A 26,673-nucleotide genomic window follows, 5' to 3' on the forward strand; every position below is an offset into this window, starting at 1 on the left:
TCTCTCTCTGTCTCTGTCTCTGTCTCTCTGTCTCTGTCTGTCTCTGTCTGTCTGTCTGTCTCTCTCTCTCTCTCTCTCCTCTCCCCCTCCCTCCATCTCTCTCTCTTTTGGCTCCACCCCCACCCCATATCAAAGGTACAGAATCCATGGGAGGGCGCAATATTCCTCATATTAGGCCTCTACATTTCTAAAATGATTACATTTCTATATGTCTACAATAAAGATGTCCATAGTGAATATTATTAGCCTTGCAAAGCCAATGATCTCCATGGAGGAAAAATCTACCCAGGCAATGAACTCCTGTGTACCTTAGTTTTGGTAAATTGGAAAAATGAAAAACAGAAAGAGGCATCTTTACCTGCTGCAGAGATGCAAACAAACATCAATAATTGGCAGGCAAATTGGTTTGGCCTCATAGTCATCATCATAAATGACTGTTTATTAAGCATTTACATGTATATGACATCATCAAAACACTTAGACATTGGCCCTGCCCTCTAAGAGCTTACAATCTAAACTAAACAATATTGCCAGGAAAAAATAAAATGACATATGCATATGATACATCTACCAATAGATATATAAACAGAAAAAAGTGTTATTGTCATAAGCAATGAAATTTGAAAGAGTTTAAGGATGAAATGAAGAAGCAAATCCTTACTTCATTTCAGGAAATCTTTTGTTGCTGTTGTTTAATCATGATTTTCCTGGCAAAGATACTGGAGTGGTCTGCCCTTTCATTCTCCAGCTCAGTTTACAGATGAGGAAAATGAGGCAAATAGGGTTAAATGACTTGCCCGTGGTCACCCAGCTAGTAAGTGTCTGAGGTCGGATTTGAACTCAGGTCTTCCTGTCTCTAGGACTGGTACTCTATTCACCATACTGCTGTAGCTGCTCATTCATGAAACCTAGGAAACGTTTTTAAGGAGGTCATAAAGTTTCGGGAATTCTAAAGATAGTGAAAGGGAATGAAGATACCTAAAGAAACCCTGGTCAGGAGAACAGAATGTTACAGCTTTGAAAGGGCACTTTTTGTTCTACCAGTCAACCTTCCATAGTCTACTGATGAAGAAACTAAAGTCTAGAGAAGTAAAAAAGACTGGATTTGCCCAAGATCATACAGATAGCAAGTGTAGTGTTCTGCAAGTGGCAGGTGGCAACATCAGGAAAAACAACGACGATTTAGATTAAAGCTCTGGCCATTGAAAAAGAGAGAAATGTAGATTGTCATGTTAAGTAGAAGGGACTGTGAAGAGCGGGTAATAGCTTGGATTGTAGGAAAGACAACTAGGAGCTGAAAACGACTTGCTGAGGAAGTAGTGCTGCCTGCTGCAGCTAAAAGAGAAGGAGATATGAAGGCTTAGAAGAAAAAGGAGGAGGAGGAGGAAGAAGAGGAGGAGGAGGAGGAGGAGGAAGAGGAGGAGGAGGAAGAGGAGGAGGAGGAAGAGGAGGAGTAAGAGTAGAAGGAGGAAGAGGAGGAGAAGAATGAAAAGAAGTTCTGTTCTTGCTATTTTTAATCTTACTTGGCAAGGAGAAATACATTTGGAGATATGAAAGTTCAGAAATGTGAAGAATTTAGGGTGGTCAATCAAAAGTAAGGCTCCTATGTATAGAAATATTAACTAAACTCGTAGGAGCTAATGATCTAATCCACCAGTGCAGCAGAAAGGGCTGTTGGTGGTGGTCCTTCACTCTTGCAGAGGGCAGGACCATGAGTGAAGAAAGAGAGCCCTTGGGAATTCCTTGGAAGGAAGAAGCTAAGTAAACCGAGTCTAGCAAAAAGACACAGTCCAGGAATAAATGATGAGTAACGAAGCAAACCAGCTGAGGAAGGTACTTTGAAAGCCCAAAGTCATGAAGTACTGAATAATAATTGGTAGTCAATCAAGTACACCAAGTAGGGGAAAGAAAGATGGAGAATGGAGATGGGAAAATGGTTCTATTCTATGGCCATGAAAGTCAGTAGAGACCTGGGTAAAGATGGTTTCCTTGACTAGGGGTGAGGGGTGGGAGACAAAAGTCAAACAGTGGAGGACTCAGAAGTTAGAAGTGCACAGTCTAAAGCAAAGAGAGTTGTAGGAAAAGGTTCTGAAATCTTTTTTGAAGAATAGAAGAATCTAAGTTTCTAATCACTGCTAATGACCAAATTTCTTATTTCCCTTTGGGAAGTTATTCTAATAAAATGGATCATTTACATTTGTGTGAAAAATAATTAAAATATGGAAACTCAAGTCATTGCTTATTAAGCTTCTCTGCTTTCTTCAGAAGAGGTCTTTCTTTAGAATGAATTTAAACAGAAAAATTCTTCCCTCACCTTCCATCCATGTCAGCTGCTGAATGTTATATTCTTTAATAGGCATTTTGTTATTCCACTTTGTAAGACTGATAAATACAGATCTTACTTTGAGAAAACCCTTGGGAAGACGATGTCTCTGCCTTTTCTCCTAATCTTTGCCAAGTATAAGGAACACATCATAGCCCACATCTTTTAAAAATGTTGATATTTAAGCACATACACAAAAAAACAAAACAACAAAAATACCTGACTCAAAACTCTAGCAAAAATCCCCACAGAACTTTGATTAAGAAAGCATCCTTTGTACGAATTTATAAGGAAGTCATTCACAGAATCAGGAAATCTTGACATTAGAAGAGATGGAAAATGTCTAGTCCAACCACCTACATAATACAAGAATACCTTCTACAGTAACTCCTTTGTTCTTTGTTGGGTTTTTGCTTGTTGGTTAGTTTTGGCAAAGTGTATTTTAGTTTAGAGGTGAAATTCTTGAATGTTATACTTTCTTTTCCAATATCATTAATAAAAATTGAGGGTTTTGCCTGGCAAAGGGGCTCTACCATGATGAACTTCATTAATAATATGATTTTAATGTAAGCCAACACACAATGTAAGTATAATCATAGATGGTACTATGATTGCCACCAGTGAATGAATGTTGTCCTATGAAAGATCTCCTGATAAACAATGTAAAATAATGCTCCTATGTCGTTTCACCATCATAATAAGAATAACACTTAGCATTCAAGTAACAACTTTTCCCCAAGGAACTCAAAGCTCTTTTCATATATCATCTCATTTATCCCAACATCTTTAATTTCATCTAAAAAAATAGTGGGCTCTAGTCTTACACAATGGTAAGCTTCAAACGCTTCCCATCCAATCAACTATAACCCATTCCATCCCTTAAGCATTCATGTAAGGAATGTGGGAAAAGGCACAAAATAGCAGGAGGGCCTTATGTAAAGGATTCTGTTAATCATTACTTAACTCCATTCTCTGGCCCACTTTTGGGATGCTGAACATTGTTTGGTCTCCACCATTCATAACGGAAAGTTGTGAGACTATCAACATAAAATTTCTCACCTTATCCTATATAGTAGGGGCAGTATTCTTACTACTGTATAAGTATATGAAAATAGGTGGAAGAGATCTACTCTTGGTTGGCCTGCACAAATTTGGAATCAAGTGGCTGCCTAAATTGTGGCAATTCTAGTTCCTTCTTGCTGCTTTATACCTTATGCTTTATGAATTACAGGACCATGGAAATTGGGGGCAAAGTAGCTATTTGGGTCATGTGATAATGGAGATTTATGGGGATAATCCCAAGCTTTTTTAAATTGTTGGCATAAAACTGAGTTAGCCCCATAGGATTAACTTCATACTGAACAAATAGGAGTCACTCTAGATAATATTTTCTTCATGCACTATTGAAGATGTTATTGATACTTAACACCATTAAAAATACCCTTATGTTGGAATTTAAGACTATACTATAGGAATAAAGTATCTGTACTGATTTTATTCTATCCTACATAACCATTTTCTACTACTTCAAAAGGTATTTCTTGACGGAAATAAGTGAAACCGATTTTAAATTATACACATTTCCAGTCTTTTGTAACTGAATGAACATAGTCTCATTATACTTATTGTTCAGTTTTGGGAAGTTATTTACTGCCTCGACTCTGCATTTTTCTTGGTTAATAGACTTGGACAACGGACTCCAAGAGAAGTCAGTGTCTGATCTGCCAGCAGGTGTCACATCCTAAGGATTATGCGATGAGAAAACAAAGAATCCGTTTTATGGGCTAGCTGCCCCAACAGTACTCAGGCATCTCACTCCATTCCAGGCATCTTTTTGATTCTGATAAACATATTGGTTTATAGAAGGAAGAAGCAAAATAGCTAAGAAAAATAAACATCTGTACTTACATGTGTCTGGCTTGAGTTGACTGTTTGTGATTCCAAAATATTGGGGATTTTCAATGACAGGAATCTTGGTCATTCCGATGATGACAGCATCAGGGCCTCCTTCTGAAGATGATGGAGTGTTACTTCCATTGGAGATGTGATGGAGTGGGCTGGCGGAATCATCATCATTGCTGATAACTGAAGAAGGACCTAGAGTTAGAAACAAAGATTCCCCTGTAACTCCATATAGTATTCTCTCCTCATTCCTTAACTAGGATTTTTTGGTAATCTCCCTCTGATCAGATCTCCCAGTAGTGGTCTTACATTCTCCTTTCCATTGAAAAATACACCATACTAGTAGTTCAGAGACCTAGATTTTAGTTCTCCATCTATCATCAACTAGCTATGTGACCTTGGACAAGTCACTTAATCTTCTGAGATCTCAGTTTCCTCATCTGAAGAATATCATATGAGATTAATGGCTGCTCTACTGACCATAGTGTTGTAGTGAGGATCACATGAGAAAAGTAATGTAAAAATACTACACAAACCATCAAGAATTTTGTACATAGCAGATATTAAAACTCGTGTTACCATCTTTATAATAGTGGTGATGAAACGATATCTGATCACCATTGAATGTGATGACGATGATAATGCTCCTCTTTATTTTTTATAGTCAGTGTGAAATGTTTGTTATTTTTTGAAATTATTTGTAAATCATTCTCATGGCAGCATTGATATGAAAGACCAATCCAATGGGCATGAATATGCCCCATCCTTAAGTTTGATCTGTCACTTGGGTTCATTGCTTGGTTATTTGTTTATTAAAGTAACAGAGATAAAATATACCCCCAAACAAGACTTAAACACTTTTACCCTTCAAGAATATTCTAAGAATGTATCGTGTGTGTAGTTTGTATATACGTATATATACTACATATGTTGTATACTTGGTCTTGTCTATAAAATTCATCTTTTTACCACTAAACTCAAGCTTAAAAGGAAGATCAGACTGATATCAGATCATCAGAAAGGAAGAGATATGTGCCAATGGTCACTTTGAGGTTTCTAAATCATGAAGACCACAATGGTTCAATTCAAGCAATTCATAATGAAGCAGTGGGACAAGAATTCCCTAGATAGATGTTATAAATGTTTCCAAGGAATGTTGAAAGGATAGAGAGTCCTTTTGAAGCAGATGACTGCTCATACCTCCTGGAGGGAGCAGATGTGTGTGTGTGTGTGTGTGTGTGTGTGTGTGTGTGTGTGTGTGAGAGAGAGAGAGAGAGAGAGAGAGAGAGAGAGAGAGAGAGAGAGAGAGAGAGAGAGAGAGTGCTGTTAGGATGTGGGAGGAGAAGAAAGCAAGGATGGGACAGAGGGAATCATATATATGGACATTATGGAGAAGGAAGGGTGTATTTTCACTTCCTGCATCCTATTGCATGGTTTTCCTTACTCTAAATCTTAAAAATTCCCTCCAGCAATGCTGGAGATCCCAATTTCTCTTTCCATTTGCTGCCTATCACCAACCCACCTATGTATATATAAAGAAGAATAATTGTAAAAATGATCAGAATTATCTTTTCTTCCTTTTTTAATGGATAGAACAATAATGAGTAATCGTCCTAGGATTCACCACACACACATGGGGATTATCATTCAGTTTTCAGCAATAACTATGAACTATTCTTGGCTTTTTGTGTCTTAAATGAAATATACAACAAGCTGCCAACTGTACCCAGAGCTGATTTTGAAAATGTACTCTCAAGAGGGTGAAATAGAGTCGATTCTGTTGACACACTTCAGGTTGGCCCTGAACATTAGACCTCTCAAAGCATGCCTAGAGGGGAGGAGGATCAAAAGCCAAGTCAAGTTCACCATTTGGTGGCATCTCACTTGCTGCTTACATGTGGGAATTGAGATTAGAGTACTACCCAGGAATACGTAGAAAAATGCCTTCTTTCAGGGATTCCTTCTTATCACTGTTAAATGACTGGCTTGAAAGGCCTGGATCATCCTAGGGTTTAAGCCCAGAATTCTAGCCAGAAATGAAAATTGGAAATCAGTTCCTTTTCCGAATTCCACGTTACCTTCGCATCACTTATAATCACTGGTTTTAGTTACTAGTTCAGACTTTTTCATTTTTATCTTATTAAACCATGCTACTGACTAGCTTTCTTGAAAAAAGATAGTCTAAGTCATATATTACTAGACAGTTTCCAGACTTCAAACTTATGTTAAAATTGCATCTTGTTCTGGTTCCTCTGACCCCTCTCCCCACTCACATATACATATTTCTAATCAGTTTATAAGTAGCCAGTGTAAAGCAGCAATAGCAGGAAATAAGATTGCAAAGGGGAAGCTGGGAGTTACATACAAACCATCCCAAAGATCAAAAGAGCACAATTTACAAATTGTATAATGTTTTAACCAAAATTCACATGCAGGTGATATGTACTGAATCAGCAGAAGCCATCGGGGCAGTGTTGTCAAGGTTCTGATCCTATGATATGTAAATTCCAAACAAATTCCACAACTCCACAGTTCCAGACCAGCGGAATATAAAAAATAGTACTGATAATTTTGAGAAGATGACTTTAAAGTTTTACTGATAACTTTGAGATGATTTATTAACTAAACCAAAGGAGGCACAGATAAAAAAAAGTCTGTCTGTTCCCCCCCTCCAAAAAAACCTATAAAAATGACACGACTCTAAGCCATGGTAACTTAAGTGATCCTCTCTGCCTCTCCCCATCCCCATTCTCTTACCCTGCTATCTGCCTCCCTTCTCCATCCCAACACTGACTGGTTCTGTATATACCTCCCCAATTTTGACCACTTGTCTCTGTACTTTCTATACTGTGTGCCCTTTGCTCTTAGTGGCTATTAAAATTTGAAGGCTGTCCTATTTCCAAATCATGGTTTTTCCTGACAAGTACCCAAAGAATTGGGCCTATCTGTCCCTATTTCATACTGTTATCAATTCAACTTAACACAGATGTTACAATTAAAAAAAAATCCTCATCTTTTAGAAAGAAGAGAATTCCTAGAATTCCCACCCGAGCCACTGGAGCTATTAGGAACTTACAAGTCTCATTTGTTCTTGTATAACACTCTTCCATTAGCCCAGCTCCTGGTAAAATCATCACCATAATCAACTTCCTAGGGAAACCCGCCCCCCCCCTCCCCCAGAGCATCATGTTGTACAGAGTAGGTGCTTAATAACTGTTAAGTTGATCTGAAATCAATCATAGAAACACTAGATTGGGGATGGGGGATTAATATAGAAGAAATAAAACACTAGATCAAGAATCTTCACTTTGCCACTTTGTACCTGTATGACTCTGGTAAAGTCACTTATCCTCTTTGATCCTCAGTTCTCTCATCTGGAAAATGAGATGTTGGGCTTTGTCAATCCGTATGCATTTATTAAATGTTTATTGTGAGCCAGGCATTAAGCTAAGTGCTGGGATCATGGAGAAAGGCAAAATCACATACAAAGTCCCCATCCTCAAGGAGCTTATATGCTAATGAGGGAGAAATGTGTAAATAAACAAGTAGAAATGCAAATAGCTCCAGGAGGCAAAACTCTAAATCTATAACTTCGAATTGTCATCTACGGTGGTTTGTGTGTGGGAGATGGCTTTAGGACTCCAACGAAATCATCTGATGTGTAGTTGAACTCTCGCCTAAAAGTTCAGCTTTTAAGAAAATCTCTTTTGCTTATTTTTCTCCTCCCATCCAAATCTCATCTCCTCCATTCCACTTGCAATTAAAACTTTGACCTTGATTGGGCAGTCCATAAGGGAAATGGACTCACTGTTGGAGAAAGCATTTCCCTCCCAGTGCAGAAGCAATACGAAGCAGCAAAGGTAATTTTTCAAATGGCCTTTTCACTTTGCCAGAAAATCTCTGTTGACAAATTTAAGTAACACATAAATCTCTGCAATTTTTTCAAGTGAATTATTAATTCTAATGCCATTTTTGTCATTATTGATGTTCCAAATATTGGAAGATGGATAGGGCTGGCAAAGTTGTAGGGATTAAGCCCATTTTTCTACAAACATTTTGATATAATGAAGTGTGGAGCCCAGCAAGGAAACCGTAGACGGGAAGATAGCTCTCAAGGCTCAGACAATAGATGTCTATGTAATTTGACAGCAGCTCTGCTGTGCATAGTGAAGGGAATGCCTCCGTGTGCTTGTATACATGCATGCACTATAGTATGAGATGTGGAGAGGCAAAGGAAAGAGGAGCTGTCATACTCCACAGGATATACCAACAACCACTTATTAGAGCCCCAGAGAAAAATCTTATTAATACATATTAATAAAAACATTAATTAGACTGCTGTGTGCACACTTGCTCAGCTTCAGCTACATGGTACTACAATCTCAACAGATAAATGCAAATTCTACCTGACAGCATCACAGTCTGGGTTCATTTTAATATCTCTCCAGTGCAAAGGGCTGTCTCTTTTATCTTAGAACTTATTCTAGGCATACAATTTCATAGCCACATGTGTGCCTAGCATAGGCTTCATTTCCAGGGATTAGTTGAAAAGCAGAGGTGGTCTCTGAAAGCTCCCCTATTCACGCAAGCCCTTAGGTTTCCAAAATGAGGGAATGCAAGGGATATTTGATAAGCAGCTATTTTCAAGTAGCAATGTTAGTGAAAAATGTGTATTAGAAAGAACAACTTAATAATGCTAAAATATATATCAAATATATATATATCAAAAATATATCAAATAAAGTTTTCTTTATGAAAAAATTGCTTTATTTTATTTCTTCTCTGAATATGCATGGTAAACTCTAGAGTGTGTTTCCTTTTATATTGAATTATTTAATTAAAGCCTTAGATATAAAGAAAGAGACCAAAAATGTTTAGGAACCTCTTCCCTAGACTATGCCTACCAGATGAGATAAATGTACATTGAAGTTGGTCTCTGTTGTGAATAGTAAATAACAGAGTTCTTTTCAGAAGGTATTTTCCTCCTGGCAGTGCCTAAAAGAGTAAAGCTGCTGCTGTTGCTGCTTTGTTTTTATGTACTTTTGATCATGGAGTATCCCAAGCAACTGGCATCAAGTAGGCTAAGAAATGTTAACAGTTATAGTTGAGGTATAATGTGACTTGGGACTGACTCATCATGCTGGGATGCCAAGGGAGTCTTTCAATTCAGCTCCAGGAAATATTTTTAATTAAATATTTTATTTAAATTTAGAGAGAATGTGTGTCCTACTGGTTAGAGAGCTAGCTTCAAAGTCAGAAAGACCTGGGTACAAATTCTGCTTCTGACACATACTTTGTGCTGCATGACTCTGGGCAAGACACTTAACATCTGTGTTCTAGTCAATTCTCTAAGGCTGTAAGTTGCAGGGAAGGTACTGATCTGAATTTCTAGAGGATTTTTTTTTTTGATTCAGGAGTTCCCCATAATATTTAAATCACATTTCCAATCCCTGCTCTCCCTATTCAACATTGAACATCAAATACAACCAACTAAAGCTGCTAAGTAATTGTTAATATTTAAACTAATTCAATTCACAGCATAATATATCATGAGAATTCTTTAGTCACTTGCTTATTTCCCCTTTAAGTTCATTTTTGGGGTCAGGGTTGGAGGAGGTGGTCCAGATCTATAATTCAATTGATGTAGGGAATTCCTACTCAGGAAACCCATTTACCATTGTATATCAGTCTCTAATTGGCCACTTCAGTCTTAGAATTATATGTTACTCATATTGACTTAGAGTTACGCCTCAATCATGTGTCATAAATGTAACTTGAAGCCAGATTTTCATAAATCCAAGACCTAATGTCTCTCTATTAATTTTCATTCACTTTCTTCTCCCATGTTCATAGTGAGTACTCCATTCTTCCAGGTTTCTTTTTAATTTTGCATTGTTATTTTTAAATTCTTCATATTAGTTATAATTCCATTGCAGCATTCCATTTCATTAACATTTTTGTCTGTTCAGTTATTGTTTGGACATTTAGTTTGCTTCCTTTTTTTTTTTTTTACAATTATACATAATACTAAAATAAAAATCTTTGAAAAGATATCTCTTGTTTTTCATAATGCTTTTAGGATATATCCTCAAGTCTGGAACTGGTGGATCCAATGGCATGATTTAAAAAAAAATAACTTTTACTGCATAGTACCAGATTATTTTCCAAAAATATTTTGTTTGCAATTCTACCAGCATGGAATGAATGTATCTGTTTCTCCACAACCCCACCAGAACTGATTTTCCTTGCTTTGGTTTTTATTTATTTTGGCCAATAAGATGGGTTTGAAATGGTACCTCAGAGTTGTTTTCATATGGATCTCTTTGATTTTGAATGAAGTTGAGCAGTTTCTCAAAAGATTATTAACATATGCTTCCTAATTTGAAAATTGCCTATTAATATCCTTTGACCATTAATTAGTTGTGAACTGGGAGTTGTAACTGTGACTTTTAAGCCATTCTTCATATGTTTTAAATATCTAGTTTTTATCTGTGACATTTCCCATAAACATGTCTCCAATCTGCTACTTTTCTTTTAGTTATTTTGTCCTTATCGTAATTTTTAAAAATGTTAATGTAGTTGAGCATATCTCTCTTAGGAGACATATTTGTTTATTTTTATGCTTGTTTAGTTAACTTGATAACTGAAGAATTTCAGATGCTGAACTGATAAACAAGGTTGCCCTTCTTTCTATTTTTAGGAGATCTGACCCCACCCATCCACCCAAATGAGGATAGCTAGATGGTACAGTAGATAGCATGCTGGGCTTAGAGAAAGATCTGAATTCAAATCCTATCTCAGATGCTTACTAGCACTGTGATCCTGGGCAAGTCTCTTAAATTCTCTTAGCCTTAAGTTTTTTCTCATCTGTAAATGGGGATAATAACAGTACCTATTTCCCAAGGTTGTTGTGAGTATTAAAAGAAAAAAAAATCTAAAGCACTCTGCAAAAATGCTCGTTGTAATTTTATTCATTATCTTATCATTAACTGTCCTTCCTAAGTGCAACTAGTGTTTGTCAACAAACTAGTATTTAATAACAAAATCAATCAATTCATAATTATAAATAGTAAGGCTCATAGTTCAAGAGAGGTTGGGTGTTACCTTAAATTGAAACTAAAACATGAATACCTCAAATAAGCTATTTCCCAGGGACTAGAAAAGATCTGACCACAGGTCTAGATGAGAAAAGGACCGAGGGAAAGAGTAAAGGGAGCCTGGGAGCAATGGAGATAAATGAACCCTACCTCTCAATTTTGTCCAGGAGAGGGGAACCTGTGGCTTCGAGGCCACATTTAGCCCTCTAGGTTCTCAAGTGTAGCTCTTTGACTGAGTCCAAACTTCATGGAGCAAACCCCCTTAATAAAAGGATTTGTTCTGTAAAACTTGGACTTGGTCAAAAGGCTGCACCCAAGGACCTAGAAGACCGCATGTGACCACAAGACTGAAGGGTCCCCACCCCTGGACAAATTTGAGAAGTAGGGTTCATTTACCTCCATGCTCTGTAGCTTATCTTGTAGAAGAAAATTGGTACTAACCAGGAATCACACCTAAATGCTTTGGTGGCCAGACAAAAGGTATTGGGTTCTATTTTTTCCCCCAACTCATCCATGCTTATGAAAATAAAGGTACCCAATTGAAGGATCTCTCTTATTTCATGCAGTTGTCAGTCCTAATGATCAGACTCTTTAACTCATAAATAATATTTTAAAATTATTAACATAGAACCTGAATGGGAGAAAGAGAAAGTGGCGTAGCAGAAACTGTAACTTCTAAGAACAAAGTGTTATTTGGAAGTTAGCAAAACATCCAGAAACAGGCAGGTGGGAGCCGGAGGAAGGACAATATTCCCCTTAGGGAGAAAGGATGCATCAACCTATAACCTTATAGAAATCACTCTGAGCATCCACTCAAATCCAAACCCCTCCAAGTTTTCCCTTCTTTGTAATTCTTCTCCATATGAGAGGGGGAGAACCAGTTTTAATTCAGAAATCTACTTAGTCAGCCTCATTTGATGGATATGAGAAAGCTGGGCCTCAAACTAATTTTCATTCTTGCTTATTTGACAAACTACCTATTTTACATGAAGTTACATTTCATTTCCTTAATGCACTGACTAAATTATATCTCAGCCCAAGGCCAGGACAGCAGCTGACACTTTGCTGTAGAATAAAATGAGCAGATTTCAGTATTGCAAAACAATTTGTCAGAACTCAACTGGAAAAAAAAAATGAATGTTCTGTACTGGCAAGATGTTAGAGTTGCTCCTTTTCCATGAATCATTAATGTATTGCATAAATCAGACTAATCTCTTGAAGAATGTCTAATTAAATGGGGTCACCTAATTACTTAGCCAAAGCAGGAAGAGTAAGGAACTCTTAACCATACCTTGCACTGATTTTGCTTTCCTAAACTAGACCGTGAGAAAACTAGAAATCTTTAGAAGGAAAAAAAAAGCCCCTAGTGGTCAACATGTTACCCAGAAAACAGATGAGGAAATTAGGGGCAGGGAGGCTGTGAATTGCTTGGGGTCTCACAGTTATCAGGAAGGATCAGAGTTTTGAACTCAGGTGCTCTGACTCTAAAGACAGTCATCTGTCCCCTCCATCCACTGTTCCCTAGTCTTAAGTAATAGGATCAAGGATTTCACACTAGAAGAGATTTAAGAGGCCTTTCATTTTACAGGTGAGGAAACTGAGACCCAGAGAGATGAAAGTATTTACCTCATTTCCCCCAGGGAGTAAATGTCAGAGGTGGGATTTGAACCCATGTTCTGCCAGAACCAGCAGTCTTTCCAAGGTTCCATGCTGCCTCTCATAATTCTGCCCTTCAGATACTTGGATCCTACACATTTGATTTTATGTTAAAGATCTTTTTTCTTATTTTGAGAGAATGAAAAATTAAGTCTGTTAAGAGATAGAAACCTTGTTTGAGAAAAAAAAATGAAACAAGGATGGGACAATACACATAATCCCACTGATTCTCTCTCTTACTCTCCTTCCCCTTTTAAATAGAGGTCTGATCACCTATGCAGGGTAAATGAAAGAAATGGGGTGGGGGATAGGGGAGAAATGACAAATGTATTTGACAAACCACCAGTGGTTCTAAAATGTGGCAAGATGGGAAAGTACAAATGAAAACAAATCCCTTCTAGAGCTCAGGTGTTCAGGAAGAAAACCCTGGAGAGATCTGCTACTTCAGCAAGGCATGGGGATACAGGAAGGAAGAACGAGGATTCTATTCCAAGTTCCATTACTGACTCCCATAGTGACCTTGGGAAAATCACTAGGTATCAATGGGGCTTAATTTCCAGCCTTGTAAACTAGTAATGGTCTCTGCCTACATCACAGGAATGCTTTCAACACAAATAAGAAAACACCTAACCAGGGCTTTCAGGGGCTCCAATAAACAAAGCCATAGTGACATTTTCCCGCCTCTTGGATGCTTTTATTCTCCTCTGCACAATTTCTCATGATGACATAGTGAGTATCACACACAGGGGAAATCCCAAACAGGTATGGGAGGTAACTTATGATCTCTTTCTACCTGCAGCTTTCTTTTCCCCAACAATTAAAGATATAATGCTTTGTAGAAGGAAGCACTAATTTGTGTTTTTAGATTTGTACATTTTTTGCCTTGTATCTAGGAAAATATATACAATACAAGAATGCTAGAGTTATAGTTCTAAGAGCTGGCTCAGCATTTCATTGGTGATGGTCTATTCTTTTAGAACATTGGATGTCCGCCCTATTATTTTTCTTGTTATTCGTCACGATGGTTCTGTGATAAGAGTTATTATCCCTAACATCTTGTTCATGAGCTCTTCCTCAAAGTAAATAGGCAATCTTTGAAAGAACAAGTGTTGAGCCTCATGAACTTCAGTCCAGTGAAGTTCCAATGGCATATCTGATAATCCATTTCCCATCTGTAAATTTTATTACCATCTTTGTACTCAGTGATTTGTTTTGATCATTATGGTTGATATTGCTTCAGAAATAGTTATTTTCCTTATGAAGACCTCATTTATGTTTTCCTACTCTCATGCAGTTCTATAAAATTTAGTAAATTTTTGTTTACTGTTTTTCCCCATTGTGAGAAAGAATTCCTTGCATCGTATTAGAACTTAATGGGAAACTGACTAGATAACACACACGCTCACAGACAACTCTTTAGGAACACACCTATTCCCCAAAGTGAGGCAGATCTGTTGGAATCTGCACCTGTCACCTGGTAGCAAGAACTTCTTTTGCTTCTCTTGGTTTCTCTAGCACTTAACACAGTGTCTGGAATATAGTAAGTGCTTAATAAATGCTGACTGACTGGTCTATGGAAAAAGGAATACAATGTCGAATATATTATAAGCACTAAAACAAAAACCAAAACCAGCCCAATAACAACAATCCACTCCTTAGTTGATCAAAAAAAAAAAACCTGAACCACTTGACAATGAGGAAAGAAAAAAATAAAATTAAAAGATAATTTTGTTGACAATCTCATTCATTCTCTTTTGGTGACAAGTAATTTGGATGATTCATAAATTGCTTCAAATTAGCTTCAATTCCTCAAGGTACATGTATGCTTTGGGAGCCAAGTTTTCTCCTCAATTTAGTGTCACCTTTGAATCACCCCTATAAACTACACAAGGTGTCCCAAAAGTCTTAATTCAGTTTTAAATAGCTTAAAATTGCATTAAGACTTTGGAGACATCATGTATAAAGACAACACTAGTTGCTAGGAAACAGCACTTGTAGTGGGATAGGACCATTCTCAAAATTCCATTGGAGGGACCAGTGGTAACCTAAGTGAAGTTTCAGGCAACTATCATGACTTTTACTCCACTACCATTCCTCTCCCCCATTTCCTCACTTGCAGTAAAGGGGGAGGGAAAGGGAATCTCTTTTCTCCTGTCTGTTATATGCTTCCTATATAAAGATAAATCAGGGTCAATATTAGTGAGTGACTAGGAGTATTAAAACATTTTTAAAATGAACATTAAAAGTATGATGATGAGGAAATTTTAACCTGAAGATATTCTATGTATCGCTTATGCCTAATGTACAAGCTATATGGCCAACATTAACGAATTGTGCAAAGATTGAATGTGGGACTGAATATTTCTTACATTGGGATGCCATTTTCCAGAAAGTCCTGGTGGCAATTGCTCAGTTGGACACATCTTGGAATTAAATAATCCAATATTAAAGAAGTTTGAAAATATAGAAACCTAGTAGTCAGTAGTAGTAGATGGAAATGTGTGGCCAAAGACAGTAGAGTTGCTCTGTCATTAAGATAGCAGGTTTTGAAAATCTAATTTGATGTAGTTTTCCTAAACCTGAAATATTATTAAGTGAGTGTGATAGAGGAAAACTGCAAAAAGTTTGTTTGGTCAAGAAGGCCATAGTGAAGAAAGGTAGCATTGGTAGTCAATAAGGGCTATGAACTGTTAGGCCAACCTGGGACTGAATCGAACCTCAGACACTTACTGCCTTAGTGACCTATGAACAAATCCCTTAAATCCTCTGAATGTCAATTTCCCTACCTATAAAAGGAAGAGGTTGGATTAGATATACTTTGGCCAAAACCACCGCTTAGGTATTATCATATAATAACCTTGGAAAGGAAGATACATCAGGTTCTATAGTTACATAAAAAGCCAGCTTCTGCCCTTAGGAAATCCTTCAGACTATGAAAGAAAAATTATTCAATTCAGGTAAACAAATGGGGGAAATAGGGATATCTGGTTCTGCTTTTGATCTGTTATGGCATCATGAACTCTAGAACATTTAATTTTGGCATGGTAAAATGGGAAAGGCCTTGTGGGATAGGTACAGTATTGACTATAGGTTTGTTGAATAAGAACCAACCAAGTCCAGAGAGGCTCGTGGGGGATCAATTTCTCAACCATGACAGCTCTTGAAGCACATCTCTTAAGTCACAAAAGGGTTGTAATATTCACTAGTAGATAAACTATCATACCAGGATATCACAATGAACTTTACCCAAAATGAGTATTCTGAACCTAAGGTCTGTGAACTTGTTCGAAAAATATTTTGATATCTGTATTTCAATACAGCTTCACTTCAATTGTAATTCTATGTATTTTGTTAATTTAAAAACGTCATCCTAAGAAGGGGTAGATAGGCTTTAACAAATAGCCAAGGGGATCCATGACACAAAAAGTTAAGAACTCCTGAAAGATATTTTGCTGACTGGTTTGCCTTTTGTCTTACAAGCTTGGAGTGTCAGAAAGAAAATTACTTCTCTGTAATTTAGCCAAAGGCTTGCTTTTTAATCTATTCTGGATTAAGGAAAATTTTCTGGGAAATTTGAGGCCCCATGTTTCAGGGATATTAAGTGTTTGAATATGGAATACGTCCTAGGATTATTTTCCCAATCTTGAGTTGAGGAAAAGAGCTGAGAGCAGGCAATCTTAACCAGATAATAATCCAAGCTTTATTCTTTCCACTTGTCCCTTCTTCTGGCATCTCAGAATACTTGACAAGCATTATTAGATCAGTCATCACACACTCCCTGCACTTAAGGTGATGTCTAGTTAGTTATACACAAAGAGGTTTCAGCAATAACATTGACTCAAGCTGGGTGATATCATCCAAATCTTTTCCCCTCTGCAAAACAAAGTTGAACTTGCAGGCCAATCCTGTGGCATGAGATTAACCAGTTCACTGAGGAATTCTTTGAGGTCACTGTAGTGCTCCTTAAAGATAGTGACAGGTCCATGTTCCCCCTGTTGACTCCCCATTCTGGCAGAAGCATTGGGTCAAACTCCCTTGAACAACTGTTTCCATGGAAAACCTAAACAGTGACTCAAAGCCAAGCAAACTTGCTTAGACACTTCAACAAAGTCTTATCATCAAATGAGAGCAAGGCAATGTAAGCTTGTCAGCACTCTGTCAGCTTCAACTCCCATATTGATTAAGTTTGGAAGCCATTTCATGTTTGGGTTTTCTTTCTTTTTAAAATATGAAAGACATGACTGTTGAAAAGGCCTTATAAGAATTTTTTGGTCTCTACATATTCTCATGTCTATTGTAGTCAGTGCTATGGAGTGCTTCCCCTTTCTGCTTGATTAACAGGCAGGATTTTTCTCACCTAGGGAGCAGAGATTCAGAATTTCCTGTCATTAGAAGCTGATTTCCATGGTTTTACCTATGGTGAGCATTACATGTGTAACAGGATTTTGGCTCTCCATTGCTACCTGGGAAAGTATTGACCCCCACATTTTATTGTGTCGGTGATCCTATTGTCTTAGGTGGGGACCACCCTCCCTGATTTCCACATTCTTAAATTCAGCCAAACGTATGTACAAGATGAGGCCACCACACTACCCAATGATATTTACATAATTCTATTACAATGAATAACAGAAAGGCTCATAAAAGAGAATAATCAAAATTCATTATATGGCAAACTGCTAAATAAAAAGAATTGAATTAAAAGACCATAAGTAGAACAGAATGAAAACCTATTGTTTAAAATACAAATCAAATGGATTAAACAAAGGCAAACCTGTTTATTATCATTTGAAGTGATAAAGTTGTTGATGCCATGAAAGCCCCATAGCCTTAAAATATACAAATTATAATCTGTATCAGGTCTCTCTTCTTAAGCATTTTGCCAAGGAATCTCCCATTTGTTCAAGAATTCCTACTGTGGGGCGGCTAGGTGGCGAAGTGAATAGAGCACCGACCCTGGAGTCAGGAGTTCCTGAGTTCAAATCTGGCCTCAGACACTTAACACACAAAAAACTAGGTGTGTGACCTTGGGCAAGTCACTTAACCCCAACTGCCCTCAAAAAAAAAAAGAATTCTTACTGCCTTTGTTGAAACAGAGTAATGGTAACTGAGGATTCAGAACATAGACTAAAGGGAATTTAGTCCCAGCATCTAGGCCTTCACACTGAATTATTTCAAACAACAGGAATGCAGCGCTATTCTATTAGCTCATCTATTCTCAGCTCCATCCAAGAGTTTAGTTTTGGAAGTACCAAACATATTATTTGCTAGGTGGGCAATCCTGGACAAGTCAATTAAATGTTCTGATCCTCACTTTCCTTATCTTTAAAATGGGGCTAATAAAAACATCTACCTCACAGAGTTGTTATGAAGATCAAATGAGATAATAAATGTGAAGCACTTTACAAACCTTGAAGTGCTATGTGAATGTCGACCTTTTTAATTGTTGCATGAAAAGATATCATTGGTAAATCCATGGCATGGCCTCTAAGGAAATTTTTAGAGCAATCCTCCAACGTAAATGCATGCATGCATGTATGTGTGTATTCCAGTCCTTTAAGAATGCTTTATTGCATCAGTGTGAGAATTCCTTTAATCAACACAAGTTACATACCCTCTGTACCTTAGAAGATAGTTTTGTGAGCTACTATAGTGAAAAAATCACCTGATGCAATCCACTGGTGAGCTCTTTAAATTTAGGGGGGTCATTCTGGGATCACAAACACACAGTTTATTGCCAGGTCCATATTTGAGGCCTTTCTGGTTAGATAGAACCTGCTAGAGCTTGTGCTTGCCTGGCTTTGGCCTTCAAAAATACAGGTCATCATCAAAAGAGAAAAACTAATCCTAACGGTACTAAGTAGCTGAGATGACCCTGATCCCTGTTCTAAAGAGCTTGGCACCCAGAGATGCAAATTTCCTGTTCAGGAGATGAAAGGTCTCAGTAATAGCTCAGGCTCTCAGGAAATTAAAAAGAGGAGGCTTTTCTAGTGGTCCTAGGACAAGAGTTCTTTCTAATTTTTCTAAAAGGGCTGGGAAATAGTGTATGTATCAAATTTAAGTAAAACAGCATGAGGATTTCAGCCAAGCCAGGAACTGGGGCAAAGGACCAGGTTTATGGGGGAAGTGTTATATATTATTGCTACTTTTCCTACTAGGAAAAATAGAAGAGGTTGAGAAAGAGGAATAGAATACTCTGGGGTCATGTCTATAATCAGTTTTGTTTTGACAAGTCAAGTCTCATGAGTTACAGTGAAGACACAAGACCTCTGGTGAAAAGTGATGAATATAGGTACAATTTTTACGCCTTGCATATGGTATAGAAATGCCTTATTTCAATTTCTCCTGCCCCCACCTCTGGGTGAGAGGTTCTCCAAGTTTCTAAAGGGATTTAACATCTATGATAACTGTCCTAAGAACCAGATTAAGATAGTGCCTGGGAGTTATAATGTGACTGATGTGTTAGCAAACAGAATAGAATTTGTGTATTCAAATGAGTCTTGACCTCTTCAAAGTAGTCACTATAGATACCTATACACTTATCTCAACTATGCTGCTATTACTCAGAGCATGTTTTGATTTTGTACACCGTAATATGACAATTCAGCTACATTATACTAAACGAGATTTTGTTGACTAGCCTGGGAAACTAAGCAATATTCATAATATTTTTTTCTATGGAAAATGTGCTCAAATTTAGTCATATATTGTTACATGAAGAAGGAACCTTTGAGATCAAATGGATACCCCCACTCCCCATACACACTTCCCTTTTAGCTAAAGAAAGTGGAGACTCAGAGAGATTGAGTGATTTCCCTCAGAGTTATCTAACCTTAGACATTTACCAACTGTATGACCCTGGGCAAGTCACTTAACCCCTATTTGCTTTAGTTCCTCATCTATAACATGGGGACACGTTGGAGAAAGAAATGGCAAACTATTTCAGTATTTTTGCCAAGCAAACCCCATGGACAAAGTCCATGGGGTCACAAAGAGTCAGACATGACTGAATGACTGAACAGGAGCAGTAATACAATCATTTTACAGTAAATCTGGGATAAGGTGAACCATATCCCTTCCCTCCCTGACCACTATTCCACAGATGGCTAATTTATAAACTTCTAGAACCTATGGATGGATTATTAGGGCTGGAGTCAGGAAGACTCAAGTGCAATTTGGGGCCTTGGACACTTAAGAGGTTTGTGACCCTGACCAAGTCCTCTAACTTAGGCTTCAGTTTCTTTATCATCTATAAAATAGGAACAATAATACATATACTGCCCACCTCACAGGGTTGTTCTGAGGATCAATGACAGGATGTACGTAAAGGACATCAACCTCAAAGCTATGAGCAATTGCCAGCTCTCATTCTTACTATCATCTGGCATTCCATTAACAAGAACTCTCAATTAGGCAGCACTGGCATATGAAGAAAAGGGTTTTTTTTTTTTAAATTTTCTTCACTGTCTGTGCTGTTGAGCATTTCAGAGCTAGTACAAGAAAACCGGATAAATAGGTCTTTGAAGGTATTCTAAGGCATTTTGTTATGCTGACATTTTACCACCACCAACGTCAACAGGTCTGTTGTGCTCATTTAAAAAAAAAACAAACCAACTCTCTCCTTCCAACTCATGTTTTAGAGTTAGGCAGGTTTTTTTGGTATTGCAACTACTTTGACTCCTCCAGAGATTGGGGAGCAAATGATTTCATCCATTTCCATGGAAATGAATAGACATATCTTCCAACTATTCAAATATTTGACTAGCGCTTTTGTTGAGGCTTTGAACTCCAAAGAGCTGCAGCTGCCTATTTATGTTTGTTTCACTCATAGAAATCCAGCTTGCTGATTCAGTGGAAGCCCCATCCTTTGTTAATTAGCCCACTCTGATTCTCAAAATCCCACTGCCTTCAAAAAACAGAAATGAACATTTGCATTTCCAATTGCTGAGAATTGCTATAGTCTTTGGGAGGTTGGAGGAATGGAAGCTGGAGGGCCACCTGGCTTTTGATGGGTACATTTGCACTGGCTGCAGTTTGGGTGGCAAGATCTCTGTGTCTGGTTGATTAATTTATCGGTTATCATTATTGGCAGGCAAATGAAACACAGATCTGAGATGAAAATGAAGCAGGAGAGCTAGGGGCATTAATCAATACCCACACAAGAGTCAGAGAGAGGTAAGGATCCAGAGGAAAATAAAATACTCCGGGAGGCTTGGAAATGATTGATCACTTTTAATATATATATCATCAGGCCCATTCGTTATCACTGCTCATGGGTTTCTGTGTTCTGAAAACTTTGGCAATAAAACAACCTTTCCTTGAAACACTTTGGTGAAAGATGCAGGTGGGAAAAATAAAAGATTGTGAAAAACAAGCTGATGGTAAGAGAAGAAATGTTCAGATTAAAATGAAATCTCAGCGTGTTACTTTTCTGATCTCCCTAGAACTGTTTCTTTGGCTCCTCCATGTGTCCTGGCTTCCTTCAAGTCTCAGTTGAGATCCAACCTTCTGAGAAGCCTCTCCTGATCTCTCCTAATTCTAGCGCCTTCCGTCCATTCATTTATTTCCTACTTGTCCTGGGAATAGCTTGTTTGTGCACAGTTGTTGACCTCAAAGGTTATCTTCCCCCATTAGACTGTCATCTCTTTGAGTTCTGTCTTCTGCCTTTCTCTGTATCCTCAGTGCTTAGCACTATGCCTAGCACACAGTAGACACTTAATAGATGCATATTAACTGACTGACTAGAGAGAGTCCATGGAATCAATCAGATGCAGAAGAAGATGAAAGTTAGGTCCAAGAAGACCCAGTCCCTCCTCTCATTTCAGGTGGCAAGAGGAGGGAAAGTAGCCAATGAAGGAAACCTAAGAACAGCATGGAAAGCACAGAAAAGTAAATAAAATGTAGAAACAAGACCCACCATTACACAGGAAATGCAGCAAGAAACCTCAATTCCAATCATTGCACTAGCAACTAATACTACCTATCACTAGCTATCTATGTGGCTCCAGGCAAGTAATTTTCATCTCTCCGGGCCTTGGTTTGCTTATTTTCAAAATGACAAGGTTGAATGAGATGATCCCTGACATACCTTTCATTTCTGACATGTCATTCTAGAAAGGAAACCAAAGCAGTGAGAGCTGTGGAATGTCATGTTCACACTTCAAGTTTTCAAAAGTATTTTCTAGATGCTGTTGCATTTGATCCTCACAACAACCCTGTGAAGGGGTTATTATTATTACCCCCATTTTACAGATGGGAAAACTGAGGCTGAAAGAAAGTAAGCGATGTGGAAAGATTCACCAAGCCAGTAAATGTCTGAGGAAGGATTCAAACTCTGGAAACTAAGGTAGGAGAGAGTGCTAAGAAGAAAGAGGTGGCCATCAGTGTCTAATGCAGGAGAGAGTACAAGGTCTGGGATGGACAGAAAACCATCAGACTAAATCCGCTAAAGAGACTCTTTTAGGGCAGGGACTGTCTCTTTTCTGTGCCACTGAAAAATACAGAGAAGGGGACCTTCCCGCAGATTAGGCATCAATTCAGTGAATGCAGCTATGATCTGGGAGAGAACAATAATAATGCCAAAAGTTGAATTAAACCCAACGCAATGTACTTGGAGCTAGAGCAATTGTTTGCTGGGTCCAAGTAAATCATTGGCAAAGCGGGAAGAGCTGATGTGAAGAAAGTGAAAAAGAGAGATTGAAAGTAGGGCTGCATGAGAGAAGGCAGGGATCGAGGCAGGCTTTGGGTCCTGCAAGCCCCTCAGGACAGACGACATACAATGAAGCTATGAGCTGTATTCACCTCTCCAAGGACTGACCAATGCTCCCAAAAGAAAGTAAGGCTTCCCCCAATTTCCCTGTCCAGTAACAGACACTCTGTTCCCTTCTTTTGCCCCAATAAATCCTGTGTTCTGGTTTTTCCACAAGCAAACTTTAAACTAGGAGAGAAAGAGAAAGACAGAGAGAGATGGGGGTGGGGGAGAGAGAGAGACAGAGAAACAGACAGAGACAGAGAGCTCTGAATGTTATACATTTTCACAGTTGGTGTGATTTTTATACTGATAGGCAGAGGAAGCTCCAGCAAGCGATTATTAAACACTTAACATATGCTAAGAACTGTGCTAATAAATTCCTGTCTGGCACAAATTCCATAAAATTAATAGAAAAAAGGAACCATGGGGACCTAAAGACCATTAAATTGCCCCTAAGCTAAAAATCATGGGATATAGCTAAATTAAATTTTCAGGGGCAGCTAGGTGGCGTCATAGTGCACAGACTTCCAGGTCTGGAGTCGGGAAGACTCATCTTTCTGAGTTCAAATCTGGCCTCAGACATTACTGTGTGACCCTGGCCAAGTCACTTAACCCTGGTTGCCTCTGTTTCCTCATCTATAAAATGAACTAGAGAAGAAAATGGCAAACCACTCCAGTATCTGTGCCAAAAAAAACCCCAAATGGGATCACAAAGATTTTGGACATTATCGAACAAGAAAAAGGAGGGATTCAGCACTGCTGCTACCAGAAGGAAAGAGAAGGGGAAGGGAATCTGCTACGTGGCTGGCACCATGCCAAGTGCTTTGTAAATGCATGCTATCTCATTTGATCCTCACAATAACCCTACAGAATAGGGACAGTTATTCCCATTTTATAGTTGAGGAAACTGAGACAGAGGATAAATGACTTGCCCAAGGTCATAGAACTAGTAAGTGTCTGAGGCTGGATTTGAACTCAGATCTTCCTGATTCCAGGTTCAGTGCTCTATCCACTCTGCAATCAGCTGTATGTAGTGGCAGAAAGGATGCAATAACCTTCACAGCACCACCTACCGTTGTTACAAGTGCGGAAGGAAAGAGATGGAAAGGATAGAAAGGGAGAGTCGCAGTCCAGAAAAACTTCTGGGTTTCAGACCTAGTCTTCCTCTGACTATCTGCTTCTCCACATCCATATTCCCTTCTCCCACTTAACGCCACCTCCCTTCTCTTTATTTAGCAGGGCTAGAGACTTCGTGGTCCACTTTCCTGCCTGACATTACACGTCAGAAATGAGATTTCCAATGTGAGACCCTACCCCTGCCTAGAAAGCCTCTGGTCTTCTACAACATTCCTGAGCTACTCTGGATCATGGATCACACAATCATACAATCCCAGGTCTTCACCTGCAAAGGATGTTAAATTATCATATCCAATGCCCTCATCTTGTAGATGAGGGAAGTGAGGCTTCATTCAAGATCATACAGGGAGTAAATAACTGAGCTGAGATTCGAACCCAAGTTCCCAACTGCAAGTAAAGCACTCAGTCTCCTCTGGTATGCCACTTCCCTGGAGTGGCAAAAGCCTGGTGTTAATCAGGCTGATAGAGGCTGTTTTCCCTCAATTATTTTGTATTTAGCAGCAATATATCTTACATTTACCTGTGTACTTATTATTTCTTCCACTAGACTATAAGCTCCTCGAGGGCAGGGACTAACTTTTGAACATAAATCCCAAGAACATACTGAGTGAAGGGCGAGTCTTAAGAGCTGCATGTCTCACATGACCATCACCGACTCTCTCATCCTGCAGATAATCACAACGGAGTCACACAAGAGAAGCGGTGTCCCTCCTTTTCTCTCTTCCATGGCCTTCTATCCTGGTGCTGATTGCTGCCCCAGTTGGAAAGTGAGGGTGCTGCTTGAGTTTTAGGGGTATGAGGTGATTTCCCAATTTATCAGGTGAGTGTTGCCCTCATATTTTTTCTTGCTGTTCCAGCTTCTCCTCCATACCTCCATATATGTGAGAGTCTGAACAAAGACTTCTCTATAATATATCAAATAGCAGGGCCTGTTGTTATCAACACTGATCAGTTCCTCAAATTCTCCTATGAATCTCCTTTAAATCCCTGCAATGAGGCAGCTCAGGGTGGGATTTCAGAATTACCCACATTTGACCACACCATCAATTATCTGGGTAATTTTTTTTTCAATTCAGTCAAGTAATCTGTTTTGCCCAAAAGATGACACAGAGCTAAATATTTGGAAACATCTGGATGACTGATCCAATTCTCCAACTTTCCTTCAGGGCATTTAATGTCATGTAATAAGTAGATAACAGTGTCAAGCCCTAATCACAGTGTAGGTCCACGGTTCCTAAAAAATGATTGTGAGACTAAGGAAGTTTTGTTTTCATTCCAAAAGTACTAGGGTAACTAATAAAAGGCCCAAACTTAATTCCAAGACTGAAAAGAAAAGAAAGAGAAAAAGAAAAAGAAAAAAACCTAGCATCAAAATTCACCACTAAATAGCACCATTCTTCTGAAAGCAGAGTTTGGAGGTGGGGAGCAAACCAAGAAACTCAATACCCACTCATTTCAGAGCTGCCCAGTTCTTCATCCATATGTCTAATAAAGAGTAGCAATTTGTCTATATTTTACAGACACAAATGGTCTGTTGGCAGCATCACACACTGCCTGTTTCCAGGGATTAGGGAGGACTGCATAACTCTCCAGCAATAGAGCAAAGCAAAGCCACAAGCATGTTGGAGCCTGGCCCTTTCAAGTGTACAAGAATTTAAGGGGCCAAATTTGCTGCTCCAGTCAGGCAAGTTGAAAGGAACTATATGCCTAGAAGAGGATAAGGAGTTGGCTCCCAATCACCATAAATAATGATAATGGTCCAATTTCTTGCCTTGTCCAGCATCCCCCTGGAACTGATGGGAACATAGAGGTCTGGCTGATGTCAGAGGGAACTCAGCACTTATCCAGACCCCTGGTTTTGCAATATGGGATTGCAGAGGGAGCTGACAACGTCAAAGGAATAATTCTAAAACTCAGGCATTCTATTCTATGCTTTCTATCCTGTGCCTTGAATCAGAGACCACAATTCCTATCAGTGAACCTGGCACATTTATTCTCATTTTCATAAAAAAGCAAATTAGACATCATAAAGTCTGACAACAATCAAACAATGGTGACCAAACGACTTTTGGTCAAGCAGTACATGCTTGTTTTATTTGTTGGGATATATACATATATATATATATATATACACACACACACATATATTTATAAAATGTGTGTGCATGTATATATACACATACATATATGCATATATATGTATGTGTGTAAATATTTATTTGTATATATGTATACAGGCACACATACATATATAACACATACATATATACACACATATATAAACTATCTTGGTAAGAAATCCTTAAGCTGTTGAGAGCGACATGAAATGATTTCTAAATATTTTAAAGGATCAGTAAAAAACATTAGCTTGATTAGCGAATCGGGTGGGTATTAAACAATAATGAATCATGTTCAGAATTTAAAAGAATGTATGGAGTAATTACAAGATACAGATTATCTTCTTTCTGAGGCTTTATATTTTTAACTGATCTACAGAGAAAATTTGACAAGCCTTGGTACCTAGAAATTGGATTCAAATTTTAGGGTAAGACCCTGGAAAAATTCATTATGTCTTCTATTGCAGAATTTCAATTATCTTGAACCAACGAAGCAGTTTCTGGAAAAAGATTGTCTATATTTTATACAAGGAAGGGTCTATTTTTAATGGTATCTTTAGATGATTTATCATCAAAAACATCTGAGCCAATGGAAAAATCCCATAAAACACTTTGGCTTATTAAAAAAAAAAGATTGTGGAGAAAAATTAACTTATGTGGGTTTTGTTTTATTTCTTGATGTTTTCATGT

At 38.2% G+C, this 26,673-nt stretch overlaps 1 protein-coding gene across 2 annotated transcripts in view; it reads right to left on the reverse strand.

Moving 5' to 3' along the window:
• The window catches only part of NTRK2 (neurotrophic receptor tyrosine kinase 2), a 428,347-nt gene that overhangs the window by 169,496 nt on the left and 232,178 nt on the right, over positions 1-26,673 (reverse strand). For both annotated transcript variants that reach the window (XM_069105060.1, XM_069105064.1), the window contains exon 12: positions 4,232-4,420. In XM_069105060.1, coding sequence (XP_068961161.1) covers positions 4,232-4,420 — 189 coding nt within the window. The remainder of the gene's footprint in view (positions 1-4,231; positions 4,421-26,673) is intronic.

Source organism: Petaurus breviceps, unplaced genomic scaffold (assembly GCF_028583685.1).
Source record: "Petaurus breviceps papuanus isolate PSGF00001 unplaced genomic scaffold, PetGlider_PUasm1.0 138, whole genome shotgun sequence".
NCBI classification, from domain to species: domain Eukaryota; kingdom Metazoa; phylum Chordata; class Mammalia; order Diprotodontia; family Petauridae; genus Petaurus; species Petaurus breviceps.